General features: G+C 41.8%; 1 protein-coding gene across 8 annotated transcripts in view; it reads right to left on the reverse strand.

Annotated features, from left to right (window-relative positions):
- Positions 1-10,288: 10,288 nt before the first annotated feature.
- The window catches only part of schip1 (schwannomin interacting protein 1), an 871,502-nt gene continuing 864,332 nt past the window's right edge, over positions 10,289-17,458 (reverse strand). For all 8 annotated transcript variants that reach the window (XM_041176152.1, XM_041176183.1, XM_041176168.1 and 5 more), the window contains 2 exons: positions 13,917-14,010; positions 10,289-10,981 (listed from right to left, as the gene is read on the reverse strand). In XM_041176152.1, the coding sequence (XP_041032086.1) occupies positions 10,930-10,981; positions 13,917-14,010 (146 nt within the window). In that variant the 3' untranslated portion in view covers positions 10,289-10,929. The remainder of the gene's footprint in view (positions 10,982-13,916; positions 14,011-17,458) is intronic.

Genomic DNA, 17,458 nt, shown 5'->3' on the forward strand with positions numbered 1-17,458 from the left:
TTAAATAAGTGAAGAGAGGAATATGGGAATAGAGTTGCAAAATGTTATTAGAATTATTTGCATGCATGACAAGACTGGTTCAGCTGAATGGTTTGTTTCCTTGTTTGAACCATGCCAATGGATTCAAGCTTCAAAATTGGAATGGCTGGGCCGTACAAATTGAATGGGCTGAAGGCACTCTGATCAGGACACTGATTTCTGGCAACTACGTAAATCAAATTGAATTTCATGGCATGGTTGTGGAGATTTTCATTGGTGTTTGAGGAGTGAATTACACAATTGATTTTTAAATAAAACTGGGGCTGGTGGTTTATGATGACTGATTGAGTCAAATTTTGTTTTTATTAATCAGAATTACAAGATTTCCAAGGATCATAACAGGCGTTTTCCTATTGTTTACAATGACTCCCCATTTCTCTATGAAATGTTGGGTTGAAATTAAGTAGCCTGAGCCAGAAATATGGCCCAAATCTTCCGATACGAGGAGAGGCGTCCGACACAACTTACATCGCTGAAGAGTGCGTCGGGACCCTGAGGAAATTCCGACGTGCGCATATCTGTGGTACTTCCGCGGGAAGTTTAAATTTACGATGATCAGTTTTACTCTGCCTGGATTGCTCTATGATTCCTCCGACAGCTTGGCCTAACTAGCCAAGTGGTTATGGTACTGGGTTTGTAACCCTAAGATCAAGAGTTCAAATCTCACAATGGCAAACTTTAAAACAATGATTCCTCCGACAGTGGGATCAGGTGGCACTTACCCCGTCTTTTTTCCACTGGTTTACTTAGAACTTTTCATAGCAGATCTGAAACCAACGTAACTCGAAATGAATCAGCTGGGGTGTCAAACCTCTCCAGCACCCCACCCCTGGCAAATGTTCACTGTCCTGTCCCTACAATGTTCACCACCTCCCCCCACCACCCCTCGGCGATGTTCGCTGAAACCAATAGAAAGATGAGCAAGCGGAAGAACACTTCTCCCTCGCTCTGCTGAATTTAATGGCAGGAACTGATTTCCATGTTTGGACTCTGTATCTCACCCACAGCCAGTCAGAGTAAGAGGCTGGCTGGATGTCAGGTCCCGGGCTTGGGCACCAGGCTGCAGTCAGGGATTGGAGAGGAGGCAGAGAGAGGTCAGGGAGGACAGCGATGCGGGGAGGGAGGGTAGTGTGGCGAGATTGAGGATCGCTCGGGCAGCCCTGGAGAGGTTGAGGAGGGCATGGAGAGTTCAGGGGTCAGGTGGTGGGTGGGGAGGTTTCACAACGGGGCTGGTGGGATTGGTAGAGGAGGATGGAAGACAGAAGGGGACTGTGGAAAGTATGGGATGGCCAGGAATAAATTGTGCGCCTGTGGAGGACATCAGATCCCTAGGAATCTGGTGGAGGGAGGGAGAGGGGTGTCTGATTGTTGTGGCAGTTAACAGCTTTGCTTGGGGGGCGGGGGGACAGAGGGGAAGCACTCCTGTTCCTTGTGGCCCACAAGCAGTCATGTTCCATGCATCTGTCTTCATCTTCCTTTACCTGCCGTGTTTCCCGAGGACCATTCCCCAGTCTCGCCTCCGTTAAAGCCAGAAGGCGGGCTTGAGATCTTTTACATTTTTATTTCCCACCTCACCCACACCTGCCTCGTTAAAACTCAATAATATGAGATTTCCACATATTTTAGAACCAGGGTGTCCTTTAATCTGCCTACAAAGGACTTCATTTACAGAGCACTTTTCACAAGATATATAAATGCGTATAAACCTGTCACTGAAGCTGTGATTGAAACCACCCTTAATCTGACCTGTTAATAATTAGAAATAGAACAGTTAAAATTTTCTTTTAGATTCACAGTGCAAACGGAACTAAGGACATACGACATAGTCTAAGGGAAGTCAGTTGGTGTCGTATAGAGAAATTTCTTACAAGGTTAGGGTTCATCACTGACTTTCTATGTTGAACAATCTGTTTTTACATAATAAATTGAACATAATAACGAAGAAACAGAAGTTTGTCTTACGTCTGCAAAGATGATTGTCCTTAAACTACTGATGAGAAAGAGCTCAGCCTTAATGCCATTGCGGTATAATCTAGTGTCATTCTTGTTCTGCTTTAGATAGTTTCACTCCTTGTTTCAGTTGCATGGTTTCAAGAATGATCTCCATAACAATATGTAGAAACTTTACCTTTGTCACAAGTGTGTGTGTAATATTCCCAGTTTGCAACTGTGAAGGATTCATTAATGATATGGAGAATTAACATGCTTGTCATAAGACTAAGATGGATCCTAAGTTTTCATCCACACACCTCTAAGGGACTGGTTGAAAATTGACAAAATGCATAAAAAAATTAGCTGTAAGATTCTATTGTCAGCAAGTGATCTTAGTGGCTGCAAAACCTAAGTTCTTCAGGCTCTCTTCTAGTGGTGCCATTCCAATCAAAAGCTTGATTTGGTTCTTCTCTTGCATCTACCATCAAGAACCAAGGTTATGGAGTGGCCAGGTATCACAGTTTTCCATGTAAATAACCATGTAACTGTTCATGCACAATGTTCATTTTCTTGTATTCCTCCTTTGTCCTGCAAAAACAAAGTTCAATGCCAAGCCTCACTGAGATGCCTGTAGATGAAGTCAGGAAGGTGCTTGTGGTGAACCTCAGCCATAAATTCTTTACATCTATAGTATTTTTGTACATTAGTTTAATGGGACAACTATTTATTCCCTTAATTTGCCATACACAACTACTAAGAATCATGATTATCTCATAGTTCCAGTCACTCTGGTTTACTACAGTGGGGTTGACGTGGAGAGAATGATGCAATTTTCAAGACACTATTGTTTGATGAGTTAATTGTCAACTTTGTTTTATGGAACATTTGCCCAAATCAGTTCACTATTTGGTCTATTTTGATATACAATATAAAGAAATTCCTTATCAAATATGATTCTGGTTCTAAGCGAAAAAAAATTGTGGATTTGCATTCATGAAGTAAGGCATGGTGCAATTGAGAGGAGTTCATCTTTTTAAAACTATTTCTGTTCAAAGGCACATTATCGTTACCCTTCCTTGCATCTGTAGGACCCCTTATTATTTTCAGTTAAACTCTCATTGAAAAAAATGTCTTAGATTCAGGGTGTATAAATCATCAGATTTTAAGGATGGAAGAGGAAACTATTTTTAACATTGTAATAAACCTTAAATATACAGGAGACACTTATTAATGTAACAATTGCAAAAATACTCTCGACATGCAAATGAGAGCTTCCAGTGCTGTTTGCAATAAAATAGTGTCTCATGAGAGGCGGTGGCATAGTGGTATTGTCATTGAGCTAGCATTCCAGAGACCCAAGGTAATGCGGTGGGGATCCGGGTTTGAATTCCCACCATGGCAGATGGTGAAATTTGAATTCAATAAAAATCTGGAATTAAAATGCCTGACCACGAAACCATTGTCGTAAAAACCCATCTGGTTCAATAATGTCCTTTAGGGAAGGAAATCTGCTGTCCTTACCTGGTCTGGCCTTCATGTGACTCCAGACCCACAGAAATATGATTGACTCTTAAATGTCCTCTGAACAAGGGTAATTAGGGATGGGCCTAGCCAGTGATGCCCACATCCCATGAAAGAGTAATAAAACAAATTGATTGAATGTCAAGGACCCAGAATTCTGTACAAAGATCCTTGGAAGAAGATCTTCACTTGAAATATTAACTCCCCCTTTTCCCCGGTACTTCCCAAACTTTTCCTTTAATTCAAATTCAGAAATGTTTCATCTCATTTGTGTGAAATTAGCTAGTCGCCAGTGGTCACCAGCAAATTATATTTATATAGTGCCTTTAATGCAACAAAATGTCCCAAAGAATTCACAGGAACGTTATAAAACAAAATATGACACAAAGCCACATAAGGAGATATTAGTTCAGATGACCAAAAGCTTGGTCAAAGGGATATGGTTTAAGGAGTATCTTAAATGAAGAAAGCGAGGTAGCGAGACAGAGAGATGTATGGAGGGAATTCCAGAGCTTAGGGCTCATGCAACTGAAGGTATAACACAAATGCTGATGATAATCAAGGATGCTCAAGAGGAGGATAGATACCTCCCTCAAAGTGTTGTGGGGCTGGAGGAGAGAGATTACAGAAATAGGGAGATGTAATGGTTATGGAACAATTCGAAAATAAGGATGATAATGTTCAAATCAACTGTTGCTTGACTGGGAGCCAATGCAGGTCAATGAGCACAGGAGTGATAGATAATGGAACTTGGCGTGAATTAAGACAGAAGTAGCAAAGTTTTGGATGACTTTAAGTTTACACAGGGGAGACTTTTGGCTTGGCGAGTGGGGGGCGTGGCCCGCTCACCGAGGTATAAAATGATGCGGGGTGACATCGGACGTGCATCCTGAAGTCACCATGCGTCATTTAGATTTTCAGCTCGACAAGCACGCAGCTGAAATGTCAAAGGCCTGGTATAGCCATTAATTAACTAATTAAACTTATTGAAAAAGTTGTCTATCCAACCTTAAGGTTGGCGGGCAGGCGAAGAGCCCAGGTGGCCTTTGCATTTTTCATGGAACCTCATCCTCGGGTGGGATGAAGTTTCATGAAAGGTTTATAAATTAAATATTTTTCTTCAAAGTTCATTGACATGTCCCAGCTCAAGTGACACTGTCACGTGAGGGGACATGTCTTAAAATTTTCTTTTCTTCATTAAAATTTTACAGACTTAAAACTTATCGGGGGTACATCAGGGAGATTTCTGCGCTCTTTCATGCGCACGGGCGAAAGAATGCACTTGCGTCTCAGGGACCCCCCCCCCCGTCCACACAGCGCTTCCGGGTGCAATTGCTCCACCCACGTAAAATGGCGGCGCAGACCCAATTGGGTCCGTGTCCGCCCCACACAACCACCCCCCAACGGGGGGAATATTCTCCCCATAGAGTACAACATGGGAGATCAGCCAAGAGCGCATTGGATAGTCTCAAGTCTAGAGGTAACAGAGGCATGAATGAGGGTTTTAGCAGCAGATGAACTGAGATGGGGCAAAGTCGGGCAATATTATGGAGGTGGAAATAGCCGGTCTTAGTGATGGTGTGAATATGAGGTTGAAAGCTCAGCTTAGGGTCAAATAAGACACCAAGGTTGTGAACACACTGATCTCACACTGTTACCAAGGAGAGTGATGGAGGAAGTGGGGACCGAAAACAATTGCTTCAATTTTCCCAATATTTAACTGGAGGAGATTTCTGCTCATGCAGTATGGGATACTGGTCAGATAAGCTGTCTGATAATTTAGCAACAGCGAAGGAGTTGAGAGATGTGCTGGTAAGGTAGAGCTGGGTATCAGTGTACATGTGAAAACTAACATTGTGCTCTCAAATGATGTTGCCGAGGGGCAGCATGTAAATGAGAAATAGGAGGGAGCCAAGGATAAATCCTTGCAGGACACACGAGGTAGCAGCGCAGGAGCAGGAAGATAAGTCATTGCTGGTGATACTTTGGCTATGATAAGAATGGAATCAGGTGAGAACAGTCCCACAACAGGACAACAGGGGAAACTGTTGGAGGAGGATGGTGTGGTCAGTTGTGTCACAGAATCACAGAATCTCTCAGTGCAGGACAGGCCCTTCAGCCCATCGAGTCTGCACCGACATGTGAGAAACACCTGACCTACCTACCTAATCCCATTTTCCAGCATCTGGCCCATAGCCGTGAATGTTATGACTTGCCAAGTGCTCATCCAGGTACTTTTTAAAGGATGTGAGGTAACCCCCCTCCAACACCATCCCAGGCAGTGCATTCCAGAGCATCACCACCCTCTGGGTAAAAAAGTTTTTCCTCACATCCCCCCTAAACTTCCTGCCCCTCAAACTTATGTCCCCTTGTGACTGATCCTTCAACTAAGAGGAACAGCTGCTCCCTATCCACCCTGTCCATGCCCCTCATAATCTTGTACATCTCGATCAGGTTGCTCCTCAGTCTTCTCTGCTCCAACGAAAACAACCCAAGTCTATCCAACCTTTCTTCATAACTTAAATGTTTCATCCAGGCAACATCCTGGTGAATCTCTTCTGCCCCCCCTCCAGTACAATCACATCCTTCCTGTAATGTGGCAACCAGAACTGCACACAGTACTCCAGCAGTGGCTTCACCAAGGTTCTATACGACTCCAACATGACCTCCCTACTTTTGTAATCTATGCCTCGATTGATAAAGGCAAGTGTTCCATATGCCTTTTGCATCACCCCACTAACATGCCCCTCCGCCTTCAGTGATCTAAGGACACATACGCCAAGGTCCCTTTGTTCCTCAGAACTTCCTAATATCATGCCATTGATTGAATACTTCCTTGTGAAATTACTTCTTCCAAAGTGTATTACCTCACACTTTTCAGGGATAAATTCCATCTGCCACTTATCTGCCGATTTGACCACCCCGTCTATATCTTCCTGTAGCCCAAGACACTCAACCTCACTGTTAACCACCCGGCCAATCGTTGTGTCATCCACAAACTTACTAATCCTACCCCCCACATAGTCATCAATGTCGTTTATATAAATTACAAATAATAGGGGACCCAGCACAGATCCCTGTGGTGGCCACTGGACACTGGCTTCCAGTCACTGAAGTATCCCTCTGTCTTTGCCCTCTGTCTCCTATAACTAAGCCAATTTTAAATCCACCTCATCAAATTACCCTGTATCCCATATGCATTTGCCTTCTTTATAAGTCTCCCATGTGGGACCTTGTCAAAGGCTTTGCAGAAATCCATATAAACTACATCAACTGCATCTACACACCTGGTCACCTCTTCAAAAATTTCAATCAAATTTGTTAATCATGACCTCCCTCTGACAAAGCTATACTGAATATCTCTAATCAAACCTTGCCTTTCCAAGTGGAGATAGATTCTGTCCTTCAAAATTTTCTCCAATAGTTTCCCTACCACTGACGTGAGACTCACTGGCCTGTAGTTCCCTGGCTTATCTCTACAACCCTTCTTAAATAGCGGAACCACATTAGCTGTTCTCCAGTCCACTGGCACCTCCCCCCTGGCCAGAGAGGAATTAAAATTTTGGGTCAGAGCCCCTGTGATCTCCTCCATTGCCTCCCTCAGCAGTCTGGGACACAAATCATCCAGACCTGGAGATTTGTCCACTTTTAAGCCTGCCAACACCTCCGATACCTTGTCACTCCCTATACCAATTTGCTTAAGAACCTCGCAGTCTCTCTCCTAGAGTTCGATACCTTCATCCTCATTCTCTTGGGTGAAGACAGATGTGAAGTATTCATTCAACACTCTCGCGATGTCATCTGGCTCCACCCATAGATTTCCCCCTTGGTCCCTTATGGGCCCTACTCTTTCCCTGGTTGTCCTCTCCCCATTGATATACTTATAGAATATCTTGGGATTTTCCCTACTTTTACCAGCCAGAGCTTTCTCATATCCCCTCTTTGCTCTCATAATTGCTTTCTTAAGCCCCACCCTGCACTGTCTGTACTCCACTAATGCCTCCACTGATTTGCTTCCCTTGTACCTGCTAAAAGCCTTTCTTTTCTTTCTCATCGAAACCTGAATATCTCTGGCCATCCATGGTTGTCTGGGCTTGTTAGTCCTTCCTATCAACCTAGAGGGAACATGTTGAGCCTGTACCCTCCCCATTTTCTTTTTGAACGTCCCCCACTGCTCCTCTGTAGATTTTCCCACAAGTAGCTGTTCCCAGTCTACCTTGGCCAGATCCTGCCTTATTTTACTAAAATCCACTCTCCCCCTAAGGCTGTCAAAGGCTGCAGAGAGGTCAAGAAAGGTGAGGAGGGAAAGTTTACCTTTTGTTACAGTCACATAGGGTGTCATTTGTGACTTTGATAAGAGTAGATGGTACACGCTGCTACCACTGTGAGTTGGTGGTGGAGGGAGTGAATGTTTGCGGATGTGGTGCGAATTGAGCGAGCTGCTTTGTCCTGGATCCTGAGTCAGGGTTCAGAGGCAGAGGCGTAAACCTGACAGGAGACTGGGATCAGCCTGAATCTCCTCATAACTAGCCAAACCAAGCTGTTCCAGTACAGTTAAAACACTGGCATCTACCTGGCAATGTGGAAAATTGCCCTGGTATGCCCTGTACATAAAAAGCAGGACAAATCCAACCCAGTCAATTACCGCTCCATCAGTCTGCTCTCAATCATCAGTAAAGTGATGCAAGGGGTCATCAACAGTGCTAACAAGCAATAACTTGCTCACCCATGCTCAGTTTGGGTTCCACCAGGGCCACTCAGCTCTTGACCTCATTACAGCCTTGGTTGAAATATGGTCAAAAGAGCTGAACTCCAGAGGTGAGGTGAGCATGACTGCCCTTGACATCAAGGCTGCATTTGACCGAGTGCAGCATCAAGGAGCCCTAGCAAAATTGGAGTCAATGGGAATCAGGGGGAAAAACTCTCCTTTGTTTGGAACCATACCTTGCACAAAGGTTGTGGTTGTTGGAGGTCAATCATCTGAGTTCCAGGATATTGCTGTTGCAGTTCCTCAGGGTAGTGTCCTAGGCCCAACCATCTTCAGCTGCTTCATCAATGACCTTCCTTCCATCATAAGGTCAAAAGTGGGGATGTTCGCTGATGATTGCACAATGTTCAGCACCATTCATGACTCCTCAGGTACTGAAGCAGTCTGTGTCCAAATGCAGCAAGACCTGGACAATATCCAGATTTGGGCTGACAAGTGGCAAGTAACATTCGTGCCACACAAGTGCCAGGCAATGACCATCTCCAACAAGAGAGAATCTAACCATCTCCCCTTGACATTCAATGGCATTACCATTGCTGAATCCCCCACTATCAATATCCTGGGGGGTTTCCATTGACCAGAAACTAAACTGGTCCAGCCATTCAAATGTTGTGGCTACAAGACCAGGTCAGAGGCTCAGAGTCTTGCAGCGAGAAACTCACTTTTTGACTCCCCCAAAGTCTGTCCACCATCTATAAGGCACAAGCCAGGAGTGTGTTGGAATACTTTCCACTTGCCTGGATGAGTACAGTTCCAGCAACACTCAAGAAGTTTGACTCCATCCAGGACAAAGCAACTTGCTTGATTCACACCACATCCACACATTCACTCCTTCCACCACCAACTCACAATGGCAGCAGTGTGTACCATTTACAAGATGTACTGCAGGAACTTACCAAGCCTCCTATGATAGCCCCTTCCAAACCCATGACCGCTACCATCTAGAAGGACAAGGTCAGCAGATAGATGAGACCTACCACCAGGAAGTTCCCCACTAAGCCACTCACCATCCTGACTTGGAAACATATCGCCGTTCCTTCACTGTCGCTGGGTCAAAATCCTGGAACTCCCTCCCTAATAGCACTGTGGGTGTATCTACATCGCATGGACTGCAACGGTTTAAGGCAGCTCACCACCTCCTTCTCAAGGGCAGTTAGGGAAGGGCAATAAATGCTGGCCTGGCCAGTGGTGCCCACATCCTATAAATGAATTTAAAAAAATCTTAATAGCCTGTTGATGCTTACAGTTAGGCGTATTCATGAAGAAAGCAACTTTGGCAAGGTAACAGATGAGTAGCCTCGAATAATTATTCTGTGCAAGTTGACATCTTTAGTGAAAGAAGGGAGAGAATTTGGGGAAAAAATATGTGGTTCATTAATAATTTAGGTTCTGATCAAAGGTATCAGGTGACTGAACAACTTTGAAACAATTATGAGCAAGCCCTCTATTCTTCATTCACTGATGAATCTTCAAATTTAGTCAATGTATAATGTTTACTTAAACGTGAGTAATCTACAGTTTCCCTTACAAGTCGCAACACTTCTCAAAAATAGTCTCAGGAATTTTACTGACCTAGAAAAATATTGATTCAGGTGTGCATGCATTCAAAGCCTTTATATTCCAGGTAGCAGCAGCTCTGAAAATTGCATTACTGTAGAGTGTTTAAAAAACTCAAAAGGTCATGTGCAAATACATTGTGATGTTCTGAAAATGCAGGTCTGTAGTTCACAAATTGCCAACTTAACAAGTAAAAGAGCAAAATTACCTCTCATTTTTTGTGATTCATTATTTCTAAAATACTTTCTGAACAGTTTCTTGAATTCTCTCATGCCAACATTCCAACGGTGGGATACAGGCAGAGAACAGTGTTGAAAGACCAATGTGATTTAAGTAACATGACCAATAAAAGTAAGTCACAGTTGTTAGAAATTAAAATAGTTGGAGACATGTCTTGATATTTCCTTCCTAATTCATTTTACAATTAGCATTAAGCTTAGGATTTTATATCTAACATAATGTGGAGACAGATTTCATAGGAAACAAATTTTATTTTTTATTTTACATATTTGTACATAACATTTCCAGATAACATTTCTGAATCCAACTGACTGAAATTATATTAACACACTTTTAAAATGGTTGAGTCAGGTAATCAACATTTACAAAATGTTGAAAACTTATTCAAGTGACCTAATCACCAATAGCTACAACTTCACTACAAGGCAGGCATGTATTCTTTGACTTTAATAGCACCTTTAAATAAAGTTTATTTGTTTAAAACTACCATCTGTGAAGAATAAAAAGAGGTCCATGGTAAAATACTGTTTAACTAAAATCCAAAGCGTCAGAAGTTAGCTTCTCATTACTACTTTATATATCTTCCAATCTTGCACATTTCTCAGTTTTACTAGAATTGCATATCAGTTACCAACATTTTACTGAAATGCCCGATACAACTCAGTGACAAATGTAATCATATTAAAATAAATTATAAAAGAAGCATAGGCCAATCACTGGACATAAAGCTTCAAACAGTACCAATGACTAACACTGATTTTCTTCAAGTGCACCATCTTGAGCGTCAGCATTTTACAACGACAGAAGCAAAGTAAAATCTAGCTTTTTTTTTCCCCTCTCCAGTCTCGTGGCTTGCTGGAGGCATCTCAGTTTCACTTGGCTGTTGTTTTCTCTGCCATGTGCTTCTGCTGACTTTCAGCATGTCTGGAGAAAGAACAGAAGTCAAAAATCTCCCCAAGGTAATGTCACAATTTCAAGTTTTTAAAAGAAAAAATTTAATTGAGTTCAAAGGTTTTACATTTATATCTAGGGAGTGGACTAAGGGCTGAGGCATTTGTGTATTTAACAAAGCCAGACAAGCCAGTTTATTGCCTTTTGTCAGTCTTCTGATCAGACAGTAAAACACTATTCAGACTCACTGGGAAGAATTTTCGGGTTGGCGAGAGGTGACAGGGCCCACTCGCTGACACGTAAAATGACGCGTGGTGATGTTGGGCGGGTGTCCCGACGTCATCGCACGTCATTTAGATTTTCAGCTGGCTATGCACCCGCTGAACTGTCAAAGGCTTATTAAGATGTTAAGAAAGTAATTAAAGTAGTTAAGGGTGCTGCCCGTCCAAGCTTAAGGTTGGCGGGCAGGCAAAGAGCCCAGGCGGCCTTCACATTTTTCATGAAACCTTATCCACGGAGAGGATAACGTTTCACGAAGGGTTTATTAATTTAAAGAAAAAATTTGCAAACATTTAATAACATGTTCCAGCTCATGTGACGCTGTCACAAGGGGACATGTCCAAATAATTTTTTTCTGTCTTTAATACAAACTTCCATTCCGAACTTAATCTCCCTGAGGCAGCTCCGTGTCTCAGGGAGATTTCTGCGCTCTTTCGTGTGCATGTGCGTCACGCTAGGCGGACCTTAATTGGCCCGTCCACATAAAATGGTGGCACGGCCCTGATCGGCTTCGCATCTGCCCCCGCACAACCCATCGACAGGGGGATATTTCTGCCCACTGTATTCAATTCAGAAAACAGCAAGTTATTTTCTAATGTGTTCCATCCATAGGAACCAGTAACTGGTTTAACTGACAGTTCTACTTGCCTATCTCTGCATAAGGAGAAGATTAGAAGTCAAACTGCCAACTTTTTGCCAACTACAGGATAAAACAATGTGCAAGTACGCATTTTGATAATAGTCGGTAAGATCTGGGCTAATCAGATCCTGTTGAGTTCAGAGTAAACTTTGTTCTGATTCAATCAAAATGCTATGGCCTACTCCTGCTCCTAAGTCCTATGTTCCTACTTCATGACATTCAAAGCATGTCAAGGGGAGGCGGACAGGCCATTTCAGACAGCAACCTTTGGATATTGGCATTTAATCACGCATCCACCTTGCCCCCACCTGAAATTTATGCACCATTCACACATCAATAATGGCAGATGCGATTAGCCTTGTTGTTCAAAGAACAGCAAAATTTGGCCCAATCTGTTTTCTTTTTGGAAGGTTAGAGAAAGCATGTGATACCCAATTCACATAACAAGGAAACCTTATTGTCAGCTATCATATGACTAGGTATTGTGCAGTTAAGATAAACTCGTGACAGGCATGGATTTGGGATTCACATAGGGGGAAAGCCAGTGGTATTAAACTCAAAAGCTTGGCCTCAGCTGGAGTACTGCATCCAGTTCTGGGCCCTGCACTTTAGAAAGATTGTGAAGACATTGGTGAAAGTGCAGAAAAGATTCACAAGAATGGTTCTAGGGATGAGGAACTTCAGTTATGAAGATAGATTGGGGAAGTTAGGACTGTTTTCTTTGGAAAAAAGAAGGCTGAGAGGAGATTTGATGGAGATATTCAAAATCATGAGCAGTCTGGACAGAGTAAATAAGGGAAAAACTAAACCCATTCGTGAAAGGATCGAAAATGAGAGGGTATAAATTTAAAGTAATTGCAAAAGAAGCAAAAGTGAGATGAGTTAAATCTTTTATATGCAGCGTGTGATTAAGGTCTGGAGTGTACGGCCTGAGAGTGTGGTGGAGGCAGGTTCAATCAAAAAGATTCAAAAGGCAATTAGATTGTTATCTAAAAAGGAAAGCATGTGCAGGGTTACGGGGAGAAGGCGGGAGAATGGGACTAAGTGAACTGCTCATCCAGAGAACCGGTACAGACATGATGGGCCCAAGAGCCTCCTTCCACACTGTAAAAATTCTGTGATTCTGTGAAGAGAGTATCTGGAATGGAGCTAGTAAGAATTAGTGACTGTTACATGGGGTACAGATATATATTGGTGATAAGGTGGAATTAAAACTTTAAAGTGACCTGCTCTGCACTTAAAATGTTCCATTCATAAAGTGCTCAGACCTAGGTTTGGACCACAGTTGAAATGACATGGACAAGAAAAAGAGTAGCACAACATAAATCCAAGATTAACAAGAATGGCAAACAGCACTAATATGATATTGCAAGGAGCGGAGAACATGCCAGGACAAGTAGCAGAAAAATTGTTAGCACACCCATCAATAGGCCTGTGCTATGATCACAGGACAAAGCTGGGATGACACTTTGGATAGTTGGGACCTCATCAGATGATGTAAGCACACTGTGCTGCACAACAAATGGAGATGTTGTTGGTGTGAGAGATCAGGGATCCACAGTGCAGAAGCAGCTAATCCCTTACGCAGATTTCCACATGGTCCATGGCTCCTGGGGTCAGGAAAGAGCAGCAGCTCTATTTACAAGCCTAGTTTATTGCATAGGTTTCACATGTGAGTTGTAAAACAATATCTTATACATTTCCCGGAAATCCATCTGCAAATTTTGGAAGAGTTCCACATTTAAAAAAAAACTTCTATACCTAAACCTCCCAGATCCTTTTTGTTTTTGTTTCAGTATACACAAATTAGCTTTGCAAAGAAGTCCCCTGCTAGCCTTTCACAATAGAGTAATAACAATTCCAGTTACCCAAAGTATCTCAGCTTTTTAAGAGGATGAAAATGTTTCAGGGAAAATACATATGAATGCAATGAGTGCAAAATGTCAAAAACTGCTTAATGGTCCACTGGGGAAGTACAGAATTGTCCTCTTGAATCTGTTGCAGGAAAAAAGAAGCCAGTCAACCATTCATGTTCAATCCTACACCAACCTGGTAAAGTCTTCTATGTCCACCAGCATGGCATCCTGTTCCATGTGCAGCTCATCCCTAATGAGTAGAAGCTGGACCAACTCTTCATTTAAGCCTGATTAACAAATATAAAAGGTCAATTAAAATGATTAGTGCCATAATTGTTATTTCATTAGAACTGACCAAGCTTTAAGATCATTGAAAAATAAATGGCAATTAAATAAATGCCAAAGTGAAATTCTGTAAAAACATTTTGCAAAATATTAGGGAGCATTCAGTATCAACTGAAACCTCTATGCACAAATATTAATATGCATTATTTTTAGACAGAAAAATTGTAAAATAGCAAAGCGCAGTACTCTTAGTTTGAGGGGTGGATTAGTATTTTACTGAAAACGACAACCACTTTATTGAAAAGCAAAATTTTCATTTTTTTATTTGCACAGAAATATAAAGAATAATGAAGTAAATGGCAGCAAATATTAATATCTTCACAATTGCAAACTGTAAATTTGTTATAATTTTTGTGATATTATTTCTAAAAACTATTGTCTTATGCGAACGCAACGATAAAGAATAAGAAAGTTATTGCTAAAGGATTGCAAGATGACCAATGTTGGATTTGTGAGGTGACGAAAAAGCATTGAGGAACAATTTTGATTAAAAAAATATGAAACTTAAAAATGGGAGATTTAGAGATGATGGGCAGAATTTTATTGTGGCATCAGGGATCTCGCCTGCTGACACAGATTCACCTGTTGGGAGCACACCGCATGGCGGCAGGCCTGCTTGCAGCTGGGTTAATCCCAGCAGCAGCAGGGTGACAGTGGTCATTAATTGGCCACTTGAGGGCCTCAATTAGTGGTGGGGCAGAAAGGTTGACCATGGAGCATCCCGCCCCAGAACTTAATTCTCGTGAAAGTGAAAAGGTGGTGGGGTTCAGGTAGACTGCCTAAATAAAGTGCCCTTGCTGTCTCCAAGCTCACCACCAGCAATAATAGAACATTCGTCTCATATATACCAATTTGTTTACCACATGCTCGCTGAGAACAGATTAAATTTTCAAAGCCAAATTTAACAGACTTACTGTAATTTGTACATTATAGCAGCAGGATCCCATTTGCATGAAGAAAGCTATTGTCTTTTTAATTATCATTATTCAGAACTTTTGGATATTGCCTATTAAAAAGCAGGAATGCTAAGTAGATAGAGTGAAACGTAAAACTAAATTTGGAGCAGTGTGTTCAAGACTGGAATATTATTAAACAATCTCAGATTTTCAATCATTCTTGGAATAAAAATGTCACAAATTATTTCCTAGACTCTATGTTAAAATAGCCAAAATATTTCAGCATCAAATAAAATTTGAAACAAGAATTATACAAAGTTTAGAAACAGTTGAGAAAAATTGTCAGTTTTTGCTGCTTATTTTAGGTTTTCATTTTTCCTAAAAGAACAAAATTAAAGCAATGACACGCAAAATAAAGTATTTTCAATTCTTCCCAAAAACATAAGCTCAGCCACAACTTCAACCTCCAAAGATCACTCCCCAAGGCTACAGTTTGACAATTCTCCCATTATCTACACCAACCATCCTCAAGCCCAACTGAGTGACTTTTGGGGCAGTTTTGTGCTGTAGGTCTGTGCCCATTCGGAATTGGATGTTGATTATCCAAACCCCTACAGATACCAGACAGAGAAAACTTTAATCCTTTCAATCTGGAATGCATATAAACCCAAGGCCCAGTGTTAAAAGGAAGATAGCAGCAGCAGTAGGCCACTTAGTTCCTTAAGCCTATTCCACCATCCAATGTGATAATGGCTGACTTGCAACCTAAATCCATATCATAGGATTGTAAATCTAATGGACAAAAAAAGGCTCATCATGTCTGTGCCCGCTGACAAGTCGATATCCAGCTTAATCCCACTTTTCAGTTCTTGGTCTGTAGCCTTGTATGTTACAGCACTTCGAATGCATATCCAATTATTTTTTTAAAAGTTAGGAGAATTTCTGCGTCTACCATCTTTACAGGAAATGAGCGCCAATCTCCAACATCTGCTAAGTGAAAAAAAATTATCCTTGAATCCCCTCTAAACCTCCTACCTCTTACCCTAAATCTATTCTCCCTGGGTATGGACCTCTCAACCAAAGTGAACAACGCTGCCTTATCCACTCCAACTAGACCCTTCATAATTTTATATGCTTCAATCACGTCTAGCCTCAGTCTCCTCTGTTCTGAAGAAAACAGCCTTGGCCTATTCAATTTTTCCTCATAACCAAAAGTCTCCAGCTCAGTGTCATGCCCACTGGAAGTACGTCCTATCCATACCTTAAAAAAAACGGACTCTAATCCATTTGGAATCTTCCAGAGCTAACTTTCTTTTTTAAAAAATGAATATTTACAAGTGGTTAAGATGACTGCCGAAGGTCAGGTGACTTTTGCTATTTCTGCCTCAAATCTCTAGAAAGTTTCTGATTGACTAACCATGGGTGGGAGCCTCCCACTTGAAAGGATATAACAAGACAAAACCCATCTGTGGGATTTATACCTGTTATTGCTTGTGGACTCACCTGAAACTAAAATCTATAGACCCTTCGGACATGTCCTTCTGAGTTGAAAGCTGCAGAAGCCAGTTTACCCTAAGTGGGTGTGAACAGACTCTTCCATCCATTCTCCATTGTATAGCAATGGCTTCAAGCTTTAAACCATTCTGTGTGGACAATAGGAGTATTTGATCAGGTGGTTACCTGATTGAAACTGTCTTTAAATAACAGATCTATTGTCCCAAGAACCAGGGAAAGGCTGGTTAGTCTGCAGAAAACATAGCAGGAAACAACTGCAGAAAAAGACAGTAACACCTATGCCTTTTAAAACCTGAAGATGGCTACATCTTAAAGTCTCCTAGCTGTTCTCTTTCAAAGCCCACCAGCACATAAACTTGACCTCCTGGCAAGAAAACCACAAGTAGCCAACGTCATGACCTGCATCCTTGAGGGGTTCCTACAATGACTCTGAGATATGACTCCTATACTATCTTTCCGGAGTGAAAGCACCTTTTCAACAGGCCCATAACGATTGCTTCTTCCCAAGACTTACAAACTGTCATTTGTTTGTATTTGTAAAAGTACACTATCTTCTTGAACTTCATCTTTCTTGAGAGAGAGAGAAAGAGTGAGTGTGAATGATGTAGCCGTTAGATTTTCAGGGTGAATGCATGAATAAATAATCCTCTTTAATTAAACCCACAAAAGCTTGCTGCTGATTATTCAAATTGAGCACAAACTCAGGGATTGAGATAGGCAGACACATTCTTCTCCAAAACACATTGAATACAGACAATAAGGGAAAGGGAACAAAGGTTCCAGTTCTTTCCCTTCCCTGTCTGTAACACCAGGCAATATCCTCATAAATCTCATTTGTATCCTCTCTGGTGTAATATCCACTCAGCCCTTATATTCTATGTCTTGCTTAATAAAGGCAAGTATCCTGTATGCCTTCTTAACCATCTTATCTATTCATCCAGTGACCTTCAGGGTTCTGTGGGAATACACTCCCAAGTTG

This window comes from Carcharodon carcharias, chromosome 2 (genome assembly GCF_017639515.1).
Source record: "Carcharodon carcharias isolate sCarCar2 chromosome 2, sCarCar2.pri, whole genome shotgun sequence".
NCBI lineage: Eukaryota > Metazoa > Chordata > Chondrichthyes > Lamniformes > Lamnidae > Carcharodon > Carcharodon carcharias.